The sequence below is a fragment of the Balaenoptera physalus genome (genome assembly GCF_965194825.1).
Source record: "Balaenoptera physalus genome assembly, chromosome: 16".
Classification (NCBI taxonomy): domain Eukaryota; kingdom Metazoa; phylum Chordata; class Mammalia; order Artiodactyla; family Balaenopteridae; genus Balaenoptera; species Balaenoptera physalus.
In genome coordinates this window covers 14,615,576-14,632,867 of record NC_138898.1, presented here as the reverse complement: position 1 = coordinate 14,632,867, position 17,292 = coordinate 14,615,576, and the positions used below count along the sequence as shown (strand labels likewise).

General features: G+C 52.2%; 1 protein-coding gene across 2 annotated transcripts in view; it reads right to left on the bottom strand.

Annotated features, from left to right (window-relative positions):
• Positions 1-5,000: 5,000 nt before the first annotated feature.
• CDH22 (cadherin 22) overlaps positions 5,001-17,292 on the bottom strand; it is a 70,563-nt gene continuing 58,271 nt past the window's right edge. The window contains exons 8-11 of one of the 2 annotated variants that reach the window (XM_082431158.1): positions 15,167-15,288; positions 14,931-15,048; positions 8,634-8,888; positions 5,001-5,713 (exon numbers count right to left, since the gene is read on the bottom strand). In XM_082431158.1, coding sequence (XP_082287284.1) covers positions 5,157-5,713; positions 8,634-8,888; positions 14,931-15,048; positions 15,167-15,288 — 1,052 coding nt within the window. In that variant the 3' untranslated portion in view covers positions 5,001-5,156. The remainder of the gene's footprint in view (positions 5,714-8,633; positions 8,889-14,930; positions 15,049-15,166; positions 15,289-17,292) is intronic. The other variant, XM_082431157.1, reaches the window with a different exon arrangement.

Below are 17,292 nucleotides of genomic sequence, written 5' to 3'. Positions count from 1 at the left end.
ATGTGTGTGTGTCCTTGGTGTAGATCCAAGCGCTTGCTGGAGAATGCCTGTGTGTTTAGATGCTTGTGAGTGATCGTGTATATTATGTACACACAGACCTACGTGCTCACACGTGCATACACATCTCCGGGCATCATGCAGTTGAATTTAGATTGTAACCAACAGTTCCCGAGGCTATGTACGCATGCTTTCCTGTGCAAGCATACAAATGCGCATTTGCATTATGAATGCACGCATGGAGCTACGAGTTCATGTGACCAGGCACATGTGAGGGGATACGCATATGTGTACCATGTACCTGCCTGGGAGTGTCTGGAGATACGCATATGTTCATGAATGTGTATGTGTGCATGCCTGAATGAGGAAATGTGTTGGCTCCTGGAAGGGTAACAGTGGACACACATGTACGTGCATGTAAGAGAACACAGCTATGGAAGGCTGTGGACAAATTTTGTGTACAAGTGTCAGTGCATACGTGAGAGTGTGCCTCTAGTACGTGCATGGAGTGCAGGCACGTGACCACATTTGCAGACCTGCAGGGGTATGCTCTATGTGCATGGCTGCGAGCATGCGTGTGCCTGCAATGCACCCCCAGCTAGCAACATGTCTGAAGGTACACACGTGCCTGCGTCGTGTGCTGGCATGAGTATGTGGGCGTGCTCATCCCCCCTTGTGCACGCACTGAAGCGTGAACCCTCTTGCCTCTGAGTGAGGGCTGACAGGGTTACATTTTCTAGAGGCTCAGCGGCCAGTGACAGAGCTGGCCTGAGAGCGCTGGCTGGCAGGAGGTAAGTGGAGCTGCTGATTCGTGACCCGGGGGTGGGCAGTCATGACGGCTGGCTGACAGATGCAGCGCTTAGCCGCCCCCACGACAGCAGCCAGCTCTCCGAGCCGCCTGAAGCAGGAGGTGGGAGGTTAGTTCTTGACCTGTGTGCTCGGCGCTGCCTTCCCACTTCTCCGGTGCGTGCCCACATCCACGTGCAGACACACACAGCTTGGGGCATACCAGTGACGCAGACCCGGGCTTGGACTCCACCTTGCTGCCCAGCTCTGCCATCTGTCTCAAGTGCCTCCCCTTCTCACCACCTGCTTCTCTCCCCGCCCCACACTCTCCCAGAAACTGCACTCAGAATCCGAGCTGTCCTGGTTCTGCTCAGAATCGTGGTGGGGTGCGTGCGAAACGGTCCCGGCCCTTATAAGCCCTGTATCCCAGAGCTAGCCCCTCCCCAACTGTGAGCCCTGGGTTCCTCATCTATAAAACGGGGCTAATGACGTACCTGTTTAAAATTAAACAAGGCCACTTAAATAAAGCGCTAAACGCAGTAAACAAAGAGTCCACCCTCCAAGGGTTTTACCTGTATTCGTGATAATTACATACAGGGCTTGGAACAGTGCCTGGCATGCAGCAAGCGCCATGTACAGGTGCTCTCGTCAGCCTCATTACCATCATTGTCATTGTCATTAATATCCCTGGTTCTAAAACTCTTGGCCAATTATATATCAATTCTTGCTCATGACCCTGACTGCTCTTTTATCCTGTGCTGACGACAGTGACGGAGATGATGACGATAAAAGGGAAATTTTTTTCTTTTCATTTTCTTAGATGCCTTGAAAGGGGGGCAGACATGGGAAAAGGGAAGGCCCTTTGTTTTCTGAGCTCCGTGATAGAGTCGGGTGTGCCCAGTTAGAGCCTGGAGCTGGGGTGGCTGTGCTCTCTGCATAACACAGGGAGAGGAAATGGAGCTCGTAGGGGATATTGGTGGCAACCAATGAGGGCGACGGTTAAAGGCTGTGTATGCCACAACCAGGCCCTTGTCTGTGACCCCAAACCATCAGAAAAGTGTACAAAGCTCACGAAATGCTTGGCATTAGTGGACACCTTGTGGAACCCAGAGAAGGGGCCGGACTCACGTATTTCACTCCTGGGTTGGCTCAGGGCCCAGTGGAGAAGGCAAATGCAGGTGCAGGAGCTGGAAGCAGAGGGGATTAAGGGAACGTGATCTATCCCTCCATCCCCACCCCAGTATTAGCAGAAATCACGGGGAGGCCTGAGGATTCCCACAGGCTGTAGAATGTGACGGTGAGTGAAGTTCTCCCAGGGCACAGACGGGGGCATCAGATACTCCCAGGCCACATGCCCAATGCTTCCTGTGTGCCAGGCACTGTGAGTGCTGCAGATGGTGTAGGTTCTGGGGGCCAGAGCGCTCCCATTAAATCTTGGCATCTCCACTTATTAGCTGTTTGATCTTGGCAAGTTACTTAACCTCTCTGTGCCTCACTTTCTGACCTATAAAATGAGAGTTACCTCACTGGGCTGGTGAGGGATTAAAAGAGTTAATTCACGTGAAGTGCTTAGAGCAGTGCCTGGCGTGTGGGAAATGCTTGGTAAGTGTCAGTGGTTATTTCTGCATTTTATCTTCGCTGCAACCCTATGGAGTAGGTGTTCTAGTGGGTGCACTTTTTGGATAAGAAAACGGAGGCACAGAGAGGGTAAAACACTTGTCCGAAGTCACACAGCTGGAAAACGGAAGAGCCAGAGGCTCAGAAGGTGACTCTGGATGAATAATGTTTTTTATTTCTGTAAGCTCTTTAACCCTGTGTGACCTTGAGAAAGTCATTCCCCATGTATGGGGTTTGGACAAGATGTTCAGGGGTTTTTGTGACTCTGTATTTGTTCGTCCCTCTGGACACATAACCTGCCTGTAATCTCCCTCTCAGCAGGGTCAGAGTCTGTCAAGGCAACGGTCATATGTGGAAGGAACAGAGACTTGGTATCAGAGGTCCTGTGTTTTCCCAGCTCTGTCCCCTACCAGCTGGGTGACCTTGAGCCCATCACTTTACTCCTCTGGGTCTGGGTCTCAGTTTCCCTCTCTACAATGGAGATGGCAATAACCAACCTGAGAATAGTTGGGATTCTGTACATGAGAGCTGGCACACACGGGTGAGAGAGGGGATCACACATCGCCCCCGTGGTCCCCAAATTACAATACCCATTCATCTCATGAGCTACAGGAACCGTGGGTTAAGACTCCTATATGGATGAGGGTATTGATATGTCCCCACTTGGGCTAACCACACTAACCCCCTATCCCTCAGTGGACTTTAGGAGACATGGTCAAGTTGAACAAAGCATCCTTTCTTAGCCTGGCCTTAAAGGTCTTTTCGCAACCCGCCTCCAACCAGCCTTCCCTGCTCACATCTCACTATTCCTCCTCCCAGTGGTCCAGCTCTGGGGCCCACACGCCACTCCTGAAGCTGCCACATGCTTCCTGCTGCCCCCCTGCCCCCAGCCTTTGAGGATGCTCTTCTTCTTTCTGCCTGGAATGTCTTGCTTGCTTGGCCATCTCGTACCTCTCATACTCATTCTTCAAGATTCAGTTGGAGTCACCTCCTCTGAAAATTATTCAATCTTTCTTCGGTGTTTCCAGGATCTTTTTCTGTTAATTCTGCTACAACTCTTACCCAGTGCATTGTTATTGGCTGCTTCTGGTCCCCTGCCTCCTGCCCCCACCCAGGTTGGAAGTTACTGGAAGGCAGAACTACTCATGTTCTGTGTAACCTTGCACAGGTTACTAGTTTCTGAACCTCAGTTTCCTCACCTGTGAACTGGGGCTGACAGTATCTAACTTAGGTGAGATAACACAGGCAAGGCACTCAGGACATAATGACTAACTCCGGATCTGTCACACTGGACCTTGGTAAATGTGGAGGGAATGAATGAATGCTCCCTGGGAGGGTAAAAGAATAAGGCAAATGAGCATTTATTTATTGAGCACTTTCAATGTGGCAGGAAGGCACTGGGATCAGAGCTTAACATTCTTTATCCCCTTTAAGCCTCTTAACATCCTTTAAGGTAGGGGCAATCATTAACCCCATTTTACAGATGAGGAAACTGAGGCTTCAGCAGTTGAGAACCTTGATGAAGGATGCCCACCTAGCAGGAGCTGGAATTCACAGCCAATCAATGTAGAATGAATTAATCACTTGGGTGTGGGGCAGGAGGACAAATAACCTATATCTTATAATCAAATGGTTTCAGAGCCGTTGGCTCTTAGAGGTGACTTAGCCCGGGGGTTCTTAACTTGGGTCTATGGATGGGGAAACTGCTGGGTTCCCAGAACAAACAGATAAGGTCCCCATCACACTCAGTGGCTTCTGACCCTTCCATCTCCCATCAACCCTCCCACTTCATCCAAGTCCTGGAGCTGCCCACCTTGTCCTCTCTTGGCACGCCTGCCAGGTGTCCTATTCCAGTGTCGCCTGAGACACCGGAAGGCTCTCCAATTTCTGGGAACGTCCCTATCCCCGACTCAGAGCAGGAGCAACACCAACAGTCAGGTTTTCTATTTCCTTGGAGATGTTGGGAAAAGGCGGAGAGAGCTCAGATCTGCGAGGCAGACACGCTGGGCTTCTAATAACGACAAAGATAATAACAGTATCAAAGGCTAACATTTATTGAACACCTACTATGTGCCAGGCACTGTCCCAACCACTTGACACATATGAAGCCTTTTAATCCTCAAGACTCTTCGAGGTAGGTTCTGCTATTTGCCTCATTTGACACAGGAGGAAACAGGCCCAGAGAAGAGAGGTAACTTGCCCAAGGCCAGGTAGCCAGTAAGTGCTGTGGCTCCACGGTACACTGGCAAGGTGTCCTTGGACAGGTCCCAGCCACTTCTCTGGGTGCCTTTCTCCAACTGTTACCTGCAGGGCCCCACCTCGAGGTTTGTGTGATGACTAAGATGGTCTTTGTACAGGCCCAGCACACAGTAGGCGCTTAGTAAATGAACAGCCCTTCTTTCCTCTTAACTCTGATGGGGCATTCCTGGGGGGGCACTTCTGCAGCGTCCTCCCCCCAGCTTCTCCCCTTAGCCAGGAGGGATCCACGCCACCCTCTCTTCCTGTCTAACCCCAGAGCCACGCAGTGCCCGTTCTCGCTGCAGTTTTAATGATGCTGGTCATAATTCCTGCACTTCTGGGCAAAAGCTGCCCAACCCTCCCCGCCCCCCCAGGGGAGGGATGCCGTCGGGGAGTCCGCTGCCCGAACAAGGTCCCCCTCCTGTCCGGCCGCCCTGGGAGGGTTGGGGGAAGGGGGTGAGCAGGGGACGTTCTTTGTCCTGGGGTCCAGTTGGGTCCTGGGCTGCAGGGAGGGCGGGCTAGGAGGCCAGGGCCTCGCCTTCTGGGCGGTGGCCGGCGTAGAGGGCGGCCAGGGGCCGGAACCGGGGACCCCAGCTGCTGAGATAGGCAAAGTCCTGCTCGGAGCCCGACGAGCCGCTGTGCAGCGAGCTGAGCGAGGCGGCTGGCGAGTCCGCGCCCTCGAAGGCGTAGGTCTGGAAGGCGTCGTAGGGCGGCACCGACAGGTCCCCGTCCGCCAGCGCCACCTTGCGGCTGATGAAGTCCCTGAACACCGAGAAGTCCGGCTCGGGGCTCGGCGGCCCCTGCGGCAGCGAGTGGCGCTCCGAAGGCAGGCGGGCCTGCGGGGGGCTCCCCGCGCCTCCGCCAGGGCCCACGCCGCCGCTGCCGTCGCCGCCGCCCTTGAGCTCGCCGAAGTCGTAGAGGCTTCGCAGCGCCGACATGTCGTAGGCTTCGGTGTCCTGCTCGCCGCCCCCCTCGTCGTTGTATTTGATGACGTTGTCGCGCATGTCCTCGTCCTCGTCCGAGCTCAGGTGGCTCTTGTGGTGGCGCCTGAGGGTGAGGATCAGCAACACCAGCACTGCGCAGGAGACAGAAGGGGGCGCGTGAGGGCCGAGCCCCACCCAGGGCAGTCTGGGGACCACCCCTCCCCTCCTCCCCAGCAGAGCTGGCTCAGCCTAAATGCTCATGCAAATTTCCTAGATTTCTGTGCAACAGTACCTTTCTCACAGACCGTAGCTGGCTATCTGGATAGGTAGTGAGCTGCCCATCTTGGGAGGTGTGCAAATCAAGCCTATGCCACCACTGGGGGTGGGGTGGGGACAGAGAGCAGTGTTAAGAGATTTCATGGGTGTTGAGGGCTGGACCCAACCTCTGAGGTCTCCATCCTTAACTCTATGAAGAGATACATCCCCCTGAGGTCTCTGGGTGCTGGGGTGGGGTGGGGGGGCGATGGGAATGGGGCAGCTGAGGTCTGGGGGGAGTGAAATGTCCTTGACCCTGACCTCTCTTTCACCCTTGCCCTCCTCTGTCCACTCCAGAAGCCCTGATCACCCTATTCGCCATTTGGGTCTCTGGTCCAGATATCTCCTGCAGGAGCCCTTCCCTGAGAGCTTAAGGCCGGGTTCAGGATATCACCTCCAAGCTCCTCTGATGAGGGGTTGCTCTCTATCACCCTGGTTCGGACCCTGGACCAGCATCAGCATCTCCTGGGAACTTGTTAGAAACGCAGATTCTCAGGTCCTGTCCTAGATCTACTGGGTGGGGCCCAGCAGTCTGTTTCAATAAGGCCTGCAGGTAATGCCCAGGCAGCTCAGGTTTGAAAGTCACTGCTCATTCATAGCACAGACCCTGCCATGTTAACATGTCAGTCTCACCCCACCTCAAAATACACACTCTGAACTGCCCTCGAGGACCTGGGGAACGTTCCCCTAGAGTGGTGCCTGGCATGCAGTAAGCAAGAGAACCATGCTTGTTGAATGAATGACTGAATGAAGAATTGGACGGAGACCTAGGTGATGCAAGGATGAGATTTTTTTGGCTTTCTTCACTTGCCTTCCAGGACTCTGCATACTCTTCCTCCTCCCACCTCACTGATAACTCGTTCTCAACCTTATAAGCAAGCTTCTCTTCTCCTCTCCTCTCTGACTTCTTAACATCAGATGTCCCAGGACTCAGTCCTTGGTCTTTTTTCCACACCCCCTCTCTTGTCGCTTTTCTTGTCTCGTGGCTTTAAATTCCATTTAGAGGCTGACAACTCCCATATTGCAGCCTCCAGCCTGGACTTCTCCCCTGAAATCTAGATTGTACATCCAGTTTCCTCTCCAGCAAGTCCTTGGGGTTGACCAGGAGAATCGCAAACTTAATGTGTCCAAATGTGAAAGAATAATCTTTCCCCCTTCCCACCCTCAGTCTCCCAGTCTCAGCGATGGCAACCCCAACTTTCCAGTTACTCAGGGCTTTTTGTCTCTTTCATTCACTGATGAATCCCAGTGCCTAGAATAATTCAGCACATGGGTGGGGGTACTCACTGGATGGATAAATTAGGAACTGATGAGCAAATGAGAGGATTAAATGGATAGGTGGGTTGATGGATGGACAGACATGTGTTGGGTATCCTATCAGGCACTGGATTCTTCTTGAAGCTCCAAACAGCTCAGGCCAGGCCAGTGGCCAGAACCAGCTGTGAGGGCCATGGGGCAGGGTGCTGGCTCACGACCTAACAAGGTGGATCATGACAGGGAAGGAGGTGGGATCCAGGGACAGGTTGGGAGGGAGGAAAGGTGTCAGGAGAGAAGTGGGAAAGATGGATGGACGGCTTCTGAAGCTGGAGGCCGGGAGCTGCGGAGGGGGATGCCCGTGAGAGCAGATGGTGGGGAGCGTGGGCAGCAGGCGACAGATGTGCCAGGCCTGATCAGTGATTCCGCCCGTCACCTTTAGAGCACTGATGTGCACTTTCTTCGTTTGTGGGCAATTAGGCAGAAATTTGTTTGCACTGCCTCGGAAAATGAAACCGCTGTAAAGTGCATCCTCTGGAAAAAGGGTTTCTGAGCCATGGGCTGGGGAGCAGAGAGGAGGGGGTGCCTCCCAGCTAGGAGGGGCCTGCCCAGGACCTCTTCAGGTCCCGGGGGTGGGCGGCGAGGCGTGGGAGGCAGCTGAATCTCCCAGGGAACTGAGCAAACCTGGGATCTGCCATCTGGCCCTTCCTTGAGTTCCTCCAGCTCTGGCTGTTCCGTGAAGTCCAGTAGTCAGGACTGAGGTGAGGCCTTTCTGCTTTAACAGTGAGAGGTGGCATTGTGGCCACCTGAATCCAGTTTAGCTCCTGAAAATTGACCTCTTCCCTGGGGACACTTTGGGGGTTCAACTGGCTGCTGGTGGAACTGATACCCGAGTAGATTTTGCCCCCTCCCCAAGTGTCTTAAGATTTTACTCCAGCTGCCCCAAAGTTTTGCCCCCAGTTTAGATTCCTAGCAGGTGGGGTAGTTAAAGGAGCAGGGAACACAGGGTGAAAAGACCTGATTTCAAGTCAGAAGATTAACTGGGTCCCCTTTTGCAAGCCACTTAACGACTCTGAGCCTCAGTTTTGTCATCTCAAAAATGGGGATGATACATCTGGCTGAGGGGTTGTGAGGTTCACAAGAACCCTTTTTTTTAGTAAAAGTGCTACATAAAGACTAAAATAGGACAATAGACATGAGAGAATTTTAAAAAATAGGCTTGGTTTTTAAAAATTAGAGAGACTTTGGGCCATGTAGAGGGTGGGCCAGCATGAACTTAGTCTCAGCTCGGGGCTGACATCTTCTGGAGTTGGTGGTAGGGCTGGTCTGTACTTAGGAGACTTCTAGTAGGAGCTGCAGCTTAGAACTTGGACATCAATCAAGCCAGCCCTTCCTAGGATGGGGAGGGCAAGTGAGACCCCCATGGGGGCACCTCAGGAAGGAAATCCAGGGCCCAAGGATGGGGACCAGTCGGGCAGGGGGGCTGGCTTTTGGCGGACTCACCGATCAGGATGAGGACACAGACCAGGAGGGCGATGAGGGCTCCGGGGCTGAGGGAGGCGGCCATGACAAAGGCCGTGGTGTTGCAGGACTGGATGGTGCCGGAGCTGTCGCAGCCACAGATGCGGATGGTGAGCGTCCCCGTGCTGCTCAGCGTGGGCGGCCCGCTGTCCACCACCAGGATGGGCAGGAAGAACACGTCCTGTTCCTGCCGGTTGAAGCCCATGTGCTGCGTGTGCACCGCGGCTGTATTGTCTGCTTCGAAGAGAGGGAGTGGTGTGTGACTTGGGTTCAGCCTCCCCCGTCCCAGCCACCTCCCGATTCCACCTCGGGATTTGCCTCGCTCTGCCCCCAGCTACTGTCTCCCGGCTGACCCATGGGTCTATTCCCTGATGTCCCAAAATTCTGTTACCGGCTCTCCCCAAATTCTGCCCCCAGCTGCCTGAAGGTCCTGTCCCCAGCCATAGAGCCCTCAGTTCTGTCCTTAGCTGTCCTAAGCTTCTATTCCCAGCTGTCTCAAAATTCTGTTTTCAGCTATTCCAAGATTTTGTCCCCAGTGGTGCCAAGGTCCTGTCCCCAGCTCTTCCAAGATTCTGTCCCCAGCTGGGCCAAGGTCCTGTCCCTGGCTATGTCAAAAAAATATTTTTTTTGCCTTTTGTCTCAACAGCCTTTTTTTCTTTCGGATTCCACCCCAGCTGTCCAATGCATCCTGACCCTGGGGTCCTGTGGTCCTTGGGTTGTGGCTTCCTGGACACTGACAAGTTCTGGGTCATCAGAGAAGACTGGGAACAGGGGCTGGCACCTGCCTTTGGCTGAGGCATCTTTCTGCCAGGAGTCTCTTTAAGAGCTGAGCCTGGAGGGCCGGGGGCATGCCCCCTGGGGCCTGATGAGGACACCCCAGGGTACCAAGGTCACCTCACCCGTCTCTTTCCTTTTGATGCATAATGGCCAGAGGGGACAGTGAACTCACAAGAGTCATACTCATCGCACTGCTTCGGCCTCGTGCTGGGAGTGCCAGTCAGGACTCGGGGGGGGGGTGGGTGTAGAACACGGGCTGAGGTGTAGGCGAGCCCGCTTCCCCCCCCCTCGTGACTCCTCCACACCTCTCCTGCAGGGGCCAGGCCATCACTGACCCTCTGTCATTTTGGTGGCTGCCAATGTGGTAGTGGAGAAGCACTCAGAGCCCAGCTGCCTGCTCTCCCATCCTTGACAGCCAGCTCCACAAAAGGGGTCCTGCTTCCTGCTGGGGGCCCAGGCCTCCCTCCTGAGTCCTTCTCTCTGGCCTCGCAGGCTTCAGCCTGGTCTCCCTGACCTCAGACTTTGACAGCCTGGGTCCCTTCCCCAGCTTTGCGGTCCCAGTTAACTCAGCCTCTTCGCCGCAGCCCCCAAATCAGTGCACCTGCCTGGCCTTCCCCATCATGAACACAATGCAGGAAAAAGAGCCCTTGGAAGGGCCGACTTGTGACCTTGGGCACACCTGAGAAGTGGACCGGAGGTCCAGCTGAAACAAGACTGGTCACAGGTTAAAGCTCATGTGATGGGCACATATGAGTTCATTGTGTTATTTTATCTACTTATATACATCTTTGAAAATTTCCATTAAAATGTTAATAACTAATGTTGAGTTGGTCATTTACTAGCTTGGGAAACTCATTTAGCTTCCCTGGATCTCAGTTTCCTCATCCGAAACGGAGGAAAATAGCATCACGTAGGTTTGAGGATTAAACAGTGTAATTCGCACATAACCCTTAGAACAGTTCCTAACACGGAGAAATGCTCCATGAATGCTGGTTGTTAATTTTTTCATGCCCCACCCCCACGTGCTACACCCCACGCCCGCTCTCTGTCTAGGCTGCCCTGCCTTTATTCACTAAGTTCCCGCTAGCTGGAACACCCTCTCCACTTTCTTGCCTGGGCAAATTCCTCATCCGTCATGCTCCAGCTAAATGTCACCTCTTTTCTGTGGCCTCCTTTCTACGCTTCCCTGGGAAGGAAGGATTCATGGCTTTCCCCTCCCTGCTCTGACTGTGCAGGCGCCACGCACACTTCTGTTACAGCACTTGTCATGCTGTGTTAAGGTAGCATGTGCCTGTCTCTTCCCTGGCACTGAGCCAGCCTTGAAGAATGATGCTTGAATGAACCACATCTTTTAGGGTAACTGGTGGTCCTGGGTCAGCTCCTCAAGCTCTGGCTTGAACGCTAGCCCTCCTGCCAAAGGGTAAGTCAACCCCAGCTGTGACAACATCTGCCTTCCCCTGGGAAAGAAAGACTCAAGAGCAAGATGAGGAAAAGAAGGAATGGTGTGGGACTCCTTTGCATTGGCTGCATACTTCTTATGTATCAAGGACTGGGTAGATACTTTAAATACATAGAAATGTTTAATCCTCACAACCATCAAGAGTTGTAACATTATTCCCATTTTATATATGTGGAAGTTGAGGCTCAGAGAGAAGGGACTTGTCTGAATTTATCCTGTGAATTGGTGGCATAGCTATCTTTTCCAACCATCCATCGAATCATCCATCCATCCATCCATCCAATAAATCTTTATTGAGTAACTACTCTGTGCTTGGCACCATGCTAGTCATGGGGGGTGGGGAATAATGGGGAGCTAAATCAACCATAGTCCTGGATCTGGCCTTATATTCTGATGCGAGAGACAAAGGTTAATCAAATAAACTCACAATTTAGTCTACAATTGCAAACCATGGTGAGTACTAAGAAGGAAAAGTATAGGAAGAGCATCTAACAGAGGATCTGACCAGTCTGGGAGATCAGGGAGAACTTTTTGGAAGAAATGATATTATTGTGAGCCCTGAACAATGAATTCTAGGAGAGGGAGTAGTCCATGCAAAGGTCCTGAGGTTAGAAGAGGCTGGAGGGATGAGGGTGATGACTAGAGCGAGTCAAGAAGAGGCTGGAGGGGGAGGCAGGGGTTCATAATAGAAAGTCTTAGAGGCCATGGTAAGGAATTGGGTTATTTTCTTAAAGGCAATAGGAGGCCATCGATTGATGGGCAAAGAAGCGACCTAGGGACATATCATCCATCTATTCAATAGCAAATACTAATTAAACACCCTCCATAGGTCAGGATTATTCTAGCCCCTGAGGATACAGCAATGAACAAGACAGACATGGTCCCTGCCTTTGCTAAGCCTACCTTCTAAGCAAGGGAGCCTCTAATCTAAAATACAGCAGTGGATGTGGAAGACCAGTTAGGAAGCTATTGTGTGTTTTAGATGTGAAATAGCAGTGGTAGTGGAGGCACAGAGAAGTGGACAGATTTGAAAAATGAGTGGCTGGCTCTGACTCAGCCTCTAATTCCCAAAAGCAAGAACAGAGGAGAGGAGAGGACATATTTGTTTCTCAGGGTTGCTGTCTCTGGCCATGGAACCATATGTTTGGAGAGCTCTGGTCCCTGCTACTCTTTCACCCCATAAGAGGAAATCCCTCAGCATCATCCCTTTACCTCTTAGCTGCCCTCCTGGGCAGCAGCTGGCTTCATTTGGGGAAGCCAGTGGCCACCCCAGGCCCCTACCCCACCCTTCTAGGCAGGATCTGCGCCCAGCACTGCATCCATCCATCTGGCCTGACATACATCAGTGTCAATCCTGGCTGCAAAAGCAATATTTATAAATCACGTTTCCAAACTGGCTACAAATTTGTACAAAGAAACAGATGGCTTGGGGTAGCCGTTTGTCAACTGGGATATTTATATGGTGAGGAGGAGGGGGCTTGGCACACCGTGGGAAGGGGCCGGGGGACTGGAGGAGGAGCCCTTTCCGGGCTGTGCTGGCCTCAGCACGCTGCTGCCAGCCTTGCTCCCAGGGCTCGTACGCAGGTGGTCACACTGGATGGGAGCCCTGGTGGCCAACCCAGCCCCCAGCCCCCAGCCCCCGTCAAAGAGAGGCAGTTGGGGCAGAACCTCAGGCCCCTTGGGTTGGAAAGATTGTGAACTTGGCGAGGTCAATCCAGGGCTATTTGTGTCTCCTGCGCTCAGCTCGGGGTACCACTGCCATAATGAGCAATCAGGGCAGCACTAGTTGTTAAAGTTGTTAAAATATTGAACTACTTCATGGGGCTTCCCTGGTGGCGCAGTGGTTGAGAGTCTGCCTGCCAGTGCAGGGGACGCGGGTTCGGGCTCTGGTCTGGGAGGATCCCACATGCCGCAGAGCGGCTGGGCCCGCGAGCCACAACTACTGAGCCTGCGCGTTTGGAGCCTGTGCTCCGCAACAAGAGAGGCCGCGATAGTGAGGGGCCCGCGCACCGCGATGAGGAGTGGCCCCCGCTTGCCGCAACTAGAGAAAGCCCTCGCACAGAAACGAAGACCCAACACAGCCAAAAATAAATAAATAAATTTATAAAAAAAAAATATTGAACTACTTCCAAAAAGGTTTAAATAGGCATGACTCTGAGTCCCCCAAGTCCTTCCCTGCTGCCTCAGCCTCTCCCTCAAGCACACCCCCAACTTTAACACGATCAAGTCACTAAGGGGTTAAAGCCTGGCTCAGCAGAGGCTCCACGGTCCTACTCCAGATTACTTATGATCAGGGTCCTTTCTGAGTGATTATCTGAGCTGCACTGGTTGTTAAATATTTTTAATATTACTCCTGGAAATACAGATGGGTCTGGCTTCAGAAGCCACTGAGGGAAGGGGTGTCAAGGTCTTGGGGGTGATCCCAGACCTGGAACAGGATCAGAAGGAACCCACATGATCTGGCCCCTAGTACCTCTCTGACTACATCTCCTCCAGTACCATCACTCACTCACCCCAACTATGCAGGTCTTGAACATCCCAAACCTGTTCCCACCTCAGGGTCTTTGCACTTGCTGTTTCTTGCACTTGGATCATTCCTTGCCCAGCTATCTGCATGGCTCACCCCCTCACTTCCTTTAGATCCCTACTCACTATTGATTCCTTCAGAGAGGCCTTCCTAGATCACCTTATTTAAAATAGCTTCTACTCTTGCCTTGCTTTATTTCCTCCTGTTTTGTCTAACACATGTTCTTGTTTTTATGTTTTTCTTTGGCCACGCCGCGTGGCTTGCGGGATCTTAGTTCCCCGATCAGGGATCAAACCCGTGCCCCCTGCAGTGGAAGCTTGGAGTCCTAACCACTGGACTGCCAGAGAATTCCCTAACACATATTTTTGAATACCTACTATGTGCCAGGCACCCAGGGTCCAGCACTGAATAGAACAAGGTCCAGACTCGTGAAGATTGCATTATTCCTCCCTGCCAGCCACTTAATCAACCTCATCATAATATCTATTTGTTTAACTTCTGTTTCCCCTCTCTAGAATATAAACTCCACGAAGGCAGGGATTTTGTCTTGCATGCCCCTGCATTTTCAGGACCTAGAACAGTGCCTGACACGTAGGGACTGTGTTTCAATAAATGGTCAACAAATAATTGCTGAATGAAGGAAATGCCATGTGCTAGGTACTGACAATATACCTCGGTAACCCACATCTCACTGGGACCACCTAGCTGCCTGGCCGGCATCTTCGGCCCCATTTTACAGATGATGAAACTGAGGCAGGCATTAGGGTTGCATAGAAAGCTTTCAACTGAGCCTGGGCTGGGACCCAGGTCCCTCACTCCCAGTCCATTGACCACCCCGTCCCCCAGTCTACTCCTCAAAGGTTCAGACTTCAGCTTCTCACTGAAGGGGAACTTGCAGGGGTGGGTCTCACAATGGGATCAGCTCAGGATGGGAGGGGCGGTTTGCTTTCAAGGTAGCGAGCAGGAAGCACATTGGAACTGAGATAGGTGTGGGTTTGAGTCCCAGCCTCACCACTGACTCCCTATATGACCCTGGGTAGGTCCCTTATCCTCTTAGAGTCTCATCACCTGCAAAATGGGGGGAGGGGTAAGAAAACCACCTCCCAAGGTGACCGTGAGGATGCAAAGAGAAATGCGAGTGGGATAAAGCACTTTTTAAACGGAGGGGTGGGAGTGTGTGCGTGTGGCTTATTCCAATCTTCACTTAGATCAGGGGCTCTTTCCACCCTGGATGCTGGGCCACCCTCCCACTCCTCATGTATTCCCTCTCTATGTCTTTCCATCTACCATTCTCTATCCTTGGGCAGCCCTCCTCCACTCAGCCAACCCATCTCCTGCTTGTTCTTCAGGGTCTGGCTAGCAGGCTGGGTAACATCTCCAGCTTGACTCAGACTTTCTGTGTGATCTTGCACCCACCACTGGCCCTCTGGGCGCCTCTATAATATGGGAAGGGGTTGGGGAGGCTAAGCCCCTCCCTCCATGCATCCTAGGATTTGGTTGTTCTGAGATAACTCACCTTGGATGTTGAGCAGAGAGAAATGAGGGTTGCTGGGAGCTTCAGGCACCAGGCGGAAATAGAAGCGGTGCCCGCTCTGGGGCTCGTCTCTGTCTACCACACTGATGGTCTGGATGAGCTGAAGGGTGAGGAGGGGGCAGGGAGCTGATGTGAGGCCAAGCCCACTCTGGGCTGGAGTAGAGGGTGTCCTGGCCAGTCCTGGCAGCGACCCCCAGTCCCCAACCCTTCCGTGCTACCTGGCCTGGCTCGGCATCCTCACACACGGCTGCCTCGTAGGGTGTGGCCAGCTCTGGGGGATTGTCGTTCACATCCAGGATTCGGATCCTTAGGGATGCCCGGGATAGCTGGGCATGATTGTCTGTAACAAGAGCACAGCCGTAGGGTGGGAGGCATCAAGTGTGAGATTTAGACAACCCCCCCATCTACTGCTAGGACAAGAGTAGGCAGTGAGGTCACATTGAGAGATCTGTGGGTTGATCAAGCTCATGTTAGGACCAGGACCAAGGATGTCTGGCTAACTGGGTCATCACCACCACCACCATTGCTATCATCATCACCACCATTAGATCATCACTGTAACCATCGCCATTACTGTCACTATTGCCACCACCACCACTGCCATTAGCACTGGTACCACTGGCATCATCACCACAACCTCCATCACCATAATAACCAGTACCACCCCATCACCATCACCAACACCGTCACCATCTCCACCATTACTACCTTCACCATCACCATCACTAGTACCACTACCACCATTAAACCATCACCACCATTAGCATTATTATTGCCACCTCTACCAACATAACTATCAGTACCACCATCACCATCCTCACCACTATCACCATCACCAATGCCATCACCACTCTTTTGTTACCATCACCATTAGATTATCAATACCATCACCATTAGAATTATCGCTGCCGCCACCACCACTGCATTGACTAATACCACCTTCCTCATCTCTACCATCATCACAAACACTAAGGCCATCACTCTCACCACCCTTACCACCACCATCACCCCCCCTGTGGCCACCATCATCAATATTACCACCATCATCATCACCAATCATTCACTATCTCCACCATCTCCACCACAACTTCCATTACCAGCCCCACCAATACTACCATGACCCCCGCCATCATCACCCACATCACTATCACATCACCACCCCCCACTCCCACCTCCAACAACACTACAATCAACATTGCCATCTCCATTCCATCACCGTGGAGTGCACAGATTTCTCCTGGAGTATCCATATCCGTTATTTCAGGTATCCTTGCAGAAATCCTATGGTTTGGTACAATTTCTATCCCCATATTGCATAAGGGAAACTAAAACATGCGAAAGTTTAAAGAATTGGTCAGCTGACAACTGAAGTCCCAAACCTCTGCTCTTTTAAGACCTGATCATGAGAGGGCAAGACAAGTCCACTGGAGGTGGGTCTTCGCCAAGGTCCTCAGCAAAGCCACAAAGTCCCCACTCCTCCAACTGCAATGTCTTTGAGGTCAAGGCCTCTGTTGTATTAATCCCTGGGTCCCCAGCATTGTGGGATGAGGTATAGAGTTGGTTCTAATAGATTTGTTGAATGAATGAATGAATCCTGGAAACATTCAGACAGAAAGAGTCTTGAATTTCAGGCATGGCTCTGTCTCTGACATAGTGTTTGACCTTGGGTAAAACTTTTCCCGCTCTGGTATCAGTTTCCACACCTGGAAAATGAACAGAGCATAGTGATTAAGAGCAAGGACTTGGGAGCCAAGTGGTTCCAATCTCAACTCTGTCACTTAGTCGCTGTGTGATCCATGCCATGGCACTTGACCTCTCTGTGCCTCAGTTTTCTTACCCACAAAATGGGTCTACTAGTAACAGGTTGGTTAAGAGGACAAATTGAGTTAATAGGTGCAAAGCACTTAAAACTGTGTACATAGCACATAAGCGTTACATAAGGATTTGTTAAATCAACAGATATCCTTGAAGGCTCCTTTCAGCAATGACATTCAGTGACTCTAGGCTGTTGGGATACCTCATCCGAGCCTGTCCTCTCCGAGAAGCACCCTGAATGTTGCCCCTTTATAGCCCCCAACCCAGACCCCTGAGTGCTCACTGGTGCCCTGTCCTAGCTATCTCAGCCATGAGTTCATTACTGACACGTTCTACCCACCAGTGAAATCAAGGACATCACCTGGGAGAGGAAACTACCCCCTTCCGAGCAGTGACTTGATGGCTGGGTCTCTGACCCGGCTGACAGGGAGCTATTTTGGGGGCAGCCTGGAAGCTTCCAGGCAGCCAGGAACCCCATGAGTTTTGGGGGCAAGTGGGGGCTGGTCGGCTGCTTCCTTCTCTGAACTCA